The sequence below is a fragment of the Triticum urartu genome, chromosome 2 (genome assembly GCF_003073215.2).
Source record: "Triticum urartu cultivar G1812 chromosome 2, Tu2.1, whole genome shotgun sequence".
Lineage (NCBI taxonomy): Eukaryota > Viridiplantae > Streptophyta > Magnoliopsida > Poales > Poaceae > Triticum > Triticum urartu.
Window position 1 is genome coordinate 658209955 of NC_053023.1, and position 9575 is coordinate 658219529.

General features: G+C 42.6%; 1 protein-coding gene across 1 annotated transcript; it reads left to right on the plus strand.

Moving 5' to 3' along the window:
- The first annotated feature begins 2855 nt into the window (after nucleotides 1-2855).
- On the plus strand, nucleotides 2856-9575 carry LOC125539510 (probable potassium transporter 15). The gene is made up of 10 exons (XM_048702980.1): nucleotides 2856-3357; nucleotides 5006-5234; nucleotides 5334-5588; nucleotides 5713-5763; nucleotides 5859-6119; nucleotides 6533-6585; nucleotides 6787-6901; nucleotides 7035-7289; nucleotides 7394-7916; nucleotides 8633-9575. Exons 1-10 carry the CDS (start codon nucleotides 2983-2985, stop codon nucleotides 9147-9149), a joined length of 2634 nt encoding a protein of 877 aa, XP_048558937.1. The 5' UTR covers nucleotides 2856-2982; the 3' UTR covers nucleotides 9150-9575.

The following is a 9575-nucleotide window of genomic DNA, read 5'->3' on the forward strand; positions in this document are numbered from 1 at the left end:
CTCAACGAAAGACTCCATATAGCAAAAGATGGTCATCGGAGGGCCACCAGGGGGCCCACGAGGCAGGGGGCGCGCCCAGGGGGTAGGGCGCGCCCCCACCCTCGTGGCTGGTGGCCCCCCTTTGGTACTTCTTGTGCTCAGTATTTTTTATATATTCTGGAAATAACTTCCGTGAAGTTTCAGGACTTTTGGAGCTGTGCAGAATAGGTCTCTAATATTTGCTCCTTTTCCATCCCAGAATCCTAGTTGTTCACTCTCCTTCTTTCGGAGCAGGCCTTTCTTGAGCTCAATCAACTCGGTGATATCATGGGAAACCTCCAAGTCAACCCTCAAGGTATGGATCAATGGTCTTGGAGACATGGCAAAGTCTCTGAATATACTGCTAAAAAAGTACTACACTTTTTTCATCAGCCAACTACAACCAACCCAGTGTTGACTTGGACATGGAAGAGTTGTTGCACCATGTCAATCAAGATGTTTGTTTGACTGGTAATTATGGACAGAGTTAACACCAAAGATATGATACAAGGTAGACATTGGAGAATTGATGATGGCCCACAATGTGTCTTGTGCCCAACTTCTGCCTTAGAGGATAGAAATCACCTATTTTTTCAATACTTTGGTGTGAGGATATGGAACTATCTGCAAATTGTTTGTCCGAACAACCAATACATGGTGCAAATTGCCATTGGTACAAGGAAGGACTTTAACAAACCGTTCTTTGCAAAGGTAGTCTTTCTAGCCTGGTGGATTATTTGGAAGATCAGAAATGACAATGTATTCAGACACATCATGCCATCCTTTGGCCATTGGAGAAGTGGATTCATCCATGATATCACATTGCTCACACACAGGATCAAAAATCAGATACAAAGATGCACTCCATAGATGGACAAATTTTTACTCCTTAGGTTTTAGAGGTAGTTTGCTTTCTGTTTCCTTTTTCTTTTATAGTTTTGTCATTTTTTTGTTCCTCTTCTTGAGGAACTTGCACAATAATATTCTTTGTTCTTTTATCAATAAAATGTTGTCGGGTGTAAGCCCTGTAGTTTCCATGGTAAAAAAATCATGATGAATGGCATGCTTGCCATCACAAGGCCACACCTTTGTTGAATTTGGTCCTTTGGAGGGAGTCTATTCGAATCGAGTTGCCATAGAAAGATGTTGGTTATGAGTCGAATCAACCAGTTTCAAACGTCACGAAAGTAGAGAAGCAACACTCTCTAACACAGTTGGGTGTAGTCGATTCGATATAGTAATAGCCACTTAGAGATGGCACTCAAGAGTTGGACCAGTCCAGTTGGGCATATGACTTCTTCCACTTCTATTCTAAAGTGTGTGTAAATTTTAACACTCCATCTGTTTTAAAATACTTCACACACTAATTTTTTTTAGAACAAGCATTTGACCGCATTTACTCTGTTAGTATATATTGTATGTGAAACACAATTGATGTCCTTAAATCCGGATTCCAAACTGCCTGTTTGTAGTTACAATTTTGTCTCACAAAATTTACATATCAACAATGTAATTGACTATCAAAGGCTTGTCCTAATAAAAGCAAATATGTGAAGTACTATTTTGAAATGGATCATTGGAAGATGAGATAATTGCACAAACCACCAACTATTGTTGTTGATTTTCCAGAGTACCTATTTTATGGTTTTGTTGCACAAAACACCGCATATTGGTGCAATATGTTGCAGCTACGTATAATCCAGCATTTAGGTAGGTTTACATGGTTTGTGACAAGTGGATCTCATTGGTAAGTACATGGGTGGCAAAAAAATAGGCCGCATTAGTAGGCCAACTAAAAAAAACCTTTGGTCCAATTTTGTTGAAAATTTCCAGGATAAATATTGAGTACAGTATGATGGCGTCGTATTTTATGCATCCGGTAACCCTCGTGCATCCCTGTAGCCGGTCGTCCTCGTTCGTCCGATCCTAATCCTCGTCCTCCCGTGAGTTGGCTCTTATTTTGCAGAAAAATGCCCGCTTGTGCCCTTGTATTTAGGCTCTCATCACAATTTTACCATTATCTACAATGTAATCCCCTTGATACATCTGACAACTTTTAGAAAATTCACACGTCTAACAAGGGCACAAGCGGGCGTTTTTCTGCAAAATAAGAGCCAACTCACGGGAGGACGAGGATTAGGATCGGACGAACGAACGAGGACGACCGGCTACAGGGATGCATGAGGGTTACCGGATGCATAAGATACGACGTCCAGTATGATTTACTATCTTTTTTCTTTTTACTAAAAATATTAAATTAAAAAAAGACAAGCTAACTAACATTCCCATGCTAATCTCGTCGATCGATGGCCTGCTTTTTTTTCATGCGTGCACTTACAAGCGGGATCCACCTATAAGAAATCAAATTAACATACCCACCGTTGGATTAGACCAAGCTAAAACGGATTATACCAATATATGACGTTTTGTATGGACGTGGAGTATTTGCAACGAAAATTCCAAGAAGTTATTTTATCACGAAAATTTCAGTTTATTTACCATTTTTCTTCTTCAGATTTTACTGTTCATTAGGAAGCATGTGAGCCCGGGATCAAAAGAGCACTGTCGGTTTTGTACAACAAATCCATAGAATAGTTGTCTCCGTGCAAAATCATCACCAACAGTTAGTGATTCGTGCAATTTTCTCTTACAAGGAATTTATGTAACCCATGTGTCCCAAACAGGACCTTAAATGCGGTTCACTTTCAATGAGAATCTAAAAACCATCGACGAAAAGAGAGAGACAGAGAGGGGAGACTGGATCTGGTCATGTGGTCCGCACGTGGTGCCACCTCACCAGTCCCCCCTCCGCGAGCCAAACCGCTCGCTCCACTCCAGCACCATTCGCACCCGCCTCCCGGTTTTGACGCTCTCTCCTCTCCCCATTCCACTACGCCCCGAACATCCCCACCTCCTCCCGACACGCAACGACGGAACGGAGCCAATTTCCTTCCCCGCCTCCGGATGTCCCTGCCCCTGCCCCGTCCTCTCGTCTCTCGATCTGATCGAGGCCACGGCCCGGCGGGAATGGCGGCCGAGTCGTCGGCGGCGGCCGGCATGCGCAAGGCGCCCTCCATGGAGTGGCGCTGGGTGTCCGCGGGGGAGGAGGAGGACGACGAGCTGGAGGGCCGCGGGGCGGGGGGGCCCGCGGCCGTCGGGGCGGCGGGCCGGGGCGGCAGCTTCGAGTCCGAGTCCGAGGACGACAACGTCGACTACGAGGACGAGGACGAGGAGCAGAGGGAGGCCCGGCAGCGCCTGATCCGCACCGTGCCCACCGTCGACTGGTTCGACGTCGAGGGCAACGAGGTCTCCGGCGCGCAGCCGCTCGAGGACCCCGAGGTGAGCGCGCGCTCTGTTTCCCCTCCTGGTCTCGTGTCGTTCGATTGCGTATGCGGCGAGGTGTTCGACGCACGCTGCTCATGCCGCGCGCGTGGAATGCCGTGAGAGTGGTGACCAGACCACCGACCGGTGCGATTTTGGTTAGCTTCAGCGTTTGCCCATTGGATTGGAGAAGTGCGAATCTGCACATCCTTGTGGTTCAGGATGGCCGTGCTTGGATGAGGGGATGCATATGTTGCGTTCGATCAGAAACATCAATTGTTTTGTTCCTTCATCCAAATTTTGTTTGCATAACATTGTGACTGGTAATCAGGATGCGGCGGGAATGGTGATTACGTGCGCTCATGTTATTTGTGACCGTTTTCTTGTGCATAAATCGGAACAATAGTTATCAGATGAGTTAATTTCGTATCACTTACATGTAGTGCTGATATTTCTGCGACCCATCACCCACCCCAATCTGCTCATACAAGACATAACTTGTACATAAAAGTGAATCAGTAAACTGCTATACTAATCTTGCCGGAGACAATGTTTGCCTCCATCTGTTATGTAAATCAGACCACTTCTCTTCCATAAAAGTTTAGATTCTTTCGGTGTACGTTCAATGCAGGAACCTCTTCCAGCTCCGTGGGTGGTTAAAGCGAGAATACGGGCAATCATGAAATTTCAAACGTCATAATTAAAGATACCTTGTCCAACGCAAGTACCTCTTTCTAGGTGGTCTAAGAACTTATATAGGCACTGTAGTCTCTCCAATGCAAAAGTCCATTCCTAGTAAAAAATTGTCTATGCTTGCTATCGAAGATTTAAAGCAGGTATTGAACAAATCTGCCCAACTATAAACTTCCGACATGAAAACGAGATTCCAATTCAACACCAAAGACCTCGAAGAGTCACATTTTCTCCCCTTCAAATTAGAGAATTCGATTTCTCCTTGAACATATGTTTTTGCTGGCAAGCTATCAGACCTCGGAGAGTCACATTTTATCCCTTGTTTCAAATTAGAGAATTGGATTTCTCCTTGAACATAATATTTTGGTGACAAGCTACACCCAGATGCATGCAAAGTTCCCTAGTAAAAAGGATGAATTCAAAGTGCTTAGTGATGCCATCTCAAGGCCCCCCTCCCCCTTACGACCTAATATTACCACCCTGCTGTCCTGCATAGCAAACAAAATCTTTTACTTTTTACCTTCATCATTCCAGGCAACCGCATTGCAGACAGTTCAGGGCATTTTCGATGCAGTAGTAGAATAGATGGGTGTTAGTACGAAAGCTAAAATTACAGGCTACTGTTATGGTTTTTAACAATTTATCAGGTCGGTGTGCGAATAACATCACCTTTTTTTTCGAGTGACTTCATCTATTGAGTAACCATAACTGAAGTCATATCATCAGAAGAAATGTATATTTTCCCAGGAGGGAGATGTGTTTAATTATGAGATGAACCATAAGAGTTGAAAATTTCATCAGCAGAATATCTTTGTGGAGATCGATCTATGGGATAGTCTTTGTTGACAGTTGTATGAAATTAAATGCATGTAGATAGTAATGTCCTCACCGTTTAAATAAAGAATATATATTTTCTTATCATGTTTCCTTCATTATCTGGCGCATGGTTCAGTTATTTCATTTACATGTGCAGGAGTTTGATTTTGGCAGGACAGTATTTCTTGCTCTTCAGACTCTTGCTGTGGTTTTCGGAGATATTGGAATAAGTCCACTGTATACATTTGATGTCATGTTCAACAAGTACCCTATTCTTGAGGAGGAGGATGTTCTGGGAGCACTCTCACTAGTTCTGTATACTCTGATTTTGATGCCATTGGTGAAGTATGTCTTGGTTGTCCTTTGGGCTAATGATGATGGTGAAGGTATATTCGAGGTTGTGAATTGAGTTAATAAGGTAAAAAAAAATTATACAGGGATATGTTACAGGCTTAACATCCTTCAATTATTTTATGACTCCACAGGTGGTATATTTGCCATGTATTCTTTAATTTGTAGAAATGCAAAAGTGAGTCTCATTCCAAACCAAGTACAAGCTCAGCCTGAGAAGAGGATGTCAAGTTTCCGTCTCAAGCTTCCCACAGATGAGCTTGAGAGGTCCATAAAAGTAAAGGAGAAACTTGAATCTTCACTCATGATGAAGAAGTTACTTTTAGGCTTAGTACTATTTGGGACTGCCATGTTTATATCCAATGGAGTTATCACACCAGCAATGTCAGGTTTGTTTCTTCTTCTTGACACACGTTCAGTGGTACATCATAAAGAATTGAAGAACATGTTTATTTTCTTTACAAGTGTAGTTTATGCGGACTATTTTCCAATAATTTTTTTATCATTGAATAGTGCTGTCTGCTGTCAGCGGCTTGAAAGTTGGGATACCAAAGGCCTCACAAGGTGAAGTTCCTTTTATTTAATGGAACAAAAGTAAGCTATTTATTTTATAATTTATGCTAGTTTCTCTTCCTAATTCCATCAAACGTTATTTGCAGATGTTGTGGTGATGATTTCAATTGCACTTCTTGTTGTCCTGTATAGTCTACAGAGATATGCCACTAGCAAAATAGGATTTATAGTTGGCCCTTGTTTGCTGATATGGTTTTGCTGTCTTGGAGGAATTGGCATATGCAATCTCAGTAGATATGGATCGGGAGCTTTTAAGGCGTTTAATCCTCTATACATTTTTTATTATTTTGGGAGGAATCCCTTTCAGGCCTGGCTCTCCCTTGCTGGTTGTCTTTTGTGTGCAACAGGTAAACGTCAGTTTACCTCTAATCAGTTAGTACCATTTGATTTGCTACACAACCTTATGTTCTTACTGTCAAAGTGCACCTCTTTCTTTTGATTTCTGTTGTGTACTTTGCTGGTGCGCTTTAACTTTGAGACAATTTTTATGATGTATTGGAAGGGGAGCCTTGGCACAGCGGTAAAGCTGTTGCCTTGGAAACAGCCTCTTGCAGAAATGTAGGGAAAGGCTGCGTACAATAGGCCCAAAGTGGTCGGACCCTTCCCCGGACCCTGCGCAAGCGGGAGCTACATGCACCCGGCTGCCCTTTTTTATTTAGATTGTCTGTTGTCTCACAATGCAGTCTGTTGGTTCAGAACTTTTTTTTTAAGTGTCTTGGTAAAAAAAAAGAAACTGATTTGTTTACCAACTATACTGCAGGATCTGAGGCTATCTTTTCAAATCTTTGCCACTTTCCTGTACGATTTGTTCAGGTATTATCATTAGTTTATGGAAGTGTTACTTCTATTTTGAACTTTATGCAGATGATGTTCTATATATACCTAACATTTCTTATAAATTCTTAGTCATTCAGACTCAGTATTAGTTTTATATAAAATTTCAGATCTGCTTAATGTATCCACTACTCATCCACTCTTGATTATATTTATATCCAGCATGTTTCTCCTTTGCAGTTTATGTTTGTTCTTCTTGTTCTTCCTTGCCTTGTCTTGGCCTATTTAGGACAAGCTGCTTTCCTCATTGCAAACGAAAAGACACCTGAACATATCTTCTTTGCATCTATTCCAGGTAAGTTGGATGTGGCTGAATATGCCTGTGTTTTTCATTTTCTTATGAATGAACCCCATCAGCAGTTCTTCCATATGTGATGTGAATATTCTATTTGCGATTACTGACTTGTTACACTGTATTCTCTATGCAGGGAATGTTTTCTGGCCTGTTTTCTTGCTTGCTAATTTAGCTGCACTGATTGCCAGTAGGACAATGACGATTGCTATATTCCAATGCCTAAAGCAGTCCATATCACTTGGTTGCTTTCCTCGGCTCAAAATTGTCCATACATCTCGAAAATTTATGGCTAAGATATACATTCCAGTCGTAAACTGGTTTCTGCTGGCTTCCTGTTTGGGCTTTATTCTGCTCTTCCGAAGCACATCTGATGTCGGGAATGCATATGGTAATAGTATTGCACTGGATATGCTATTATGTTTAACTCCTGCTTATGCAATATGCTGTAATGCTTCAGTATTCTGCACTCTTACACTGTTCCATCTTGAACAGCCATAGCTGAACTTGGGGTGATGATAATGGCCACGGTCTATGTTACACTGATAATGCTTCTAATATGGGAAACCAATATTATTAAGGTCGTGTCATTCCTTATCACATTCCTATCCTTGGAGCTGATTTTCTTCTCATCAGCTCTGAGTAGTGTTGGGGATGGAGGTTGGGCACTGTTGGTCTTTGCATCTGGTCTTGTCATGATTATGTTCATCTGGAACTACGGAACCAAACTGAAGTATGACAGTGAACTCAAACAGAAGCTTTCAAAAGATCTAATGAGAAAACTGGGGCCCAACCTTGGCACAATGAGAGCGCCTGGACTAGGCTTGGTGTACAGTGAGATAGTGACAGGAGTTCCTGCAATTTTTGGTCATTTTCTGACCGCCCTCCCTGCTATCCACTCAATAATCGTATTCGTGTGCGTCAGGAATGTACCAGTGCCTGCGGTTCCCCAAAGTGAAAGGTTTCTTTTCCAGCGTGTTTGTACAAGGGGCTATCACATGTTTCGCTGTATTGCCAGGTATGTACATGGACTCTAGTTGGTTAGGTCTATCTGAATTACAGGCACTGTTGTTTATTGCTTTCCCCACCCCACCCCCCCCCCCCCCCTCCCCCCCCCCCTTCCTCCTCCAATACTGGTAATAGGTTTTAGCACTACCAAATGCAGGGTATGAATGCGATTTTCTCCATTCGTGCCATTTTCGCCCATTACTACTGAATATCACACAGCCAGTTAGTGGTCCTACTAGCTCGAAATGGTAGGTTCCATATTATGCTCAACTCTCGTACAACCGCAAATAATACAGAAAATGTATAGACCAAAATGAAATAAGAAATGCCAAATCAGAATAGTCTAATAACTGGTCGGTAAGCGCCTGGTTACCAGAGTCTTGCTCCGTTTTTAAAAAAATGATTTGCTTTGATCCATGATTATTCCTACACTAATACATTTGTTACCAATGGGTTTGACATTACTTCTTTTGCTTGGGAGAATTACAAATTTCGGTAGAACGCAAAAGTACTGTGATTTTAATGAATTAGTCGTATAGTTTGTTGTGCCACCATATCTTGTATCTTCATGTACATTGATGAGCAATGATTGATTTTTTTTAATTGTCATGCAAAGTTGGTGTACATACCATTAAGTATAAACTGTTGGTGAGATTCTGAGAGCTTGCTTGAGTCTATGGAATCAACTCTAAAATTTTCTTATGATGCTAACTTGATAATGCACAGATACGGATACAAAGACAAGAAACAGGAGCACCATAACACATTTGAGCGCCTTCTGATAGAAGGCCTTGAAAAGTTCATACAGCGGGAGGCTGTAGAGTTGTCCCTACAGAGTGAAGATGATGTTGACTCCGATGAGGAGCCTTCAACCCCTGGACAGATAATCACTGCACCAAACGGCAGCCTCTACTCACTCGATGCCCCTCTCCTGGTGGACTTTACACCTTCAGTAGACACGATTCCTGAAACACCCAGTTGCTCAACGCCTCAAGATCCCTCGTTGGATTACACACAGAACCTTGAGCTGGAGCTCGCATTCATCAAGCAGGCGAAGGAATCTGGAGCCGTGTATCTCATCGACAACCCCATTGTCAAAGCCAGGAAGGACTCGTGGTTCTTCAAGAAGTTGATCATAAACTATTTTTTCGCGTTCCTGAGGAACAACTGCCGCAGGGCGATTGTGTCGATGAGCATCCCACACTCGAACCTGCTGCAGGTGCGCTTGACCTCTTATGTCTGAACGCGGAACCTACTGCTTCAGCACAGTTGTTTTGTTCATGGCAATCTACTTATCCAGTAGAGATCACACTAACCATATATAAAGGAACAACAATGGTGATTGTCGGAAGGCAAATGCTTAACTTTCCTGGCTTTATTCAGAAGGTGATGGCTAGGACAGTAGGAGCCCATGTCTCCTGTAAGTTTTGTACCGCGTCGAAACGCAGCCGGCATTGTGGCAGCAGGCAGGCACATCACACGATGATGTATTTAACCTGTATATTTCCCTTGTGCAGCAGATTGCTGTGTGCTCCTTCGGTTCTGTGGGGCCAGTTTTGTTGTTTGCAAAATGCAGAGTGCTAGCTGAGAAGGATCATTAGGTCATATATATTACATATACATATGTACATTTTTACGGCCATCGAGCAGTGCTGTTGCTTTATCCTTA

Excerpts from the sequence above, each read along its gene's own strand:
- LOC125539510 (XM_048702980.1), top strand. The coding sequence starts at position 2,983 with ATGTCCCTGCCCCTGCCCCGTCCTCTCGTCTCTCGATCTGATCGAGGC. Across the intron at positions 5,764-5,858 it reads GATACCAAAGGCCTCACAAG|ATGTTGTGGTGATGATTTCA; the intron begins GTGAAGTTCCTT and ends CGTTATTTGCAG. Across the intron at positions 7,290-7,393 it reads TGATGTCGGGAATGCATATG|CCATAGCTGAACTTGGGGTG; the intron begins GTAATAGTATTG and ends CATCTTGAACAG.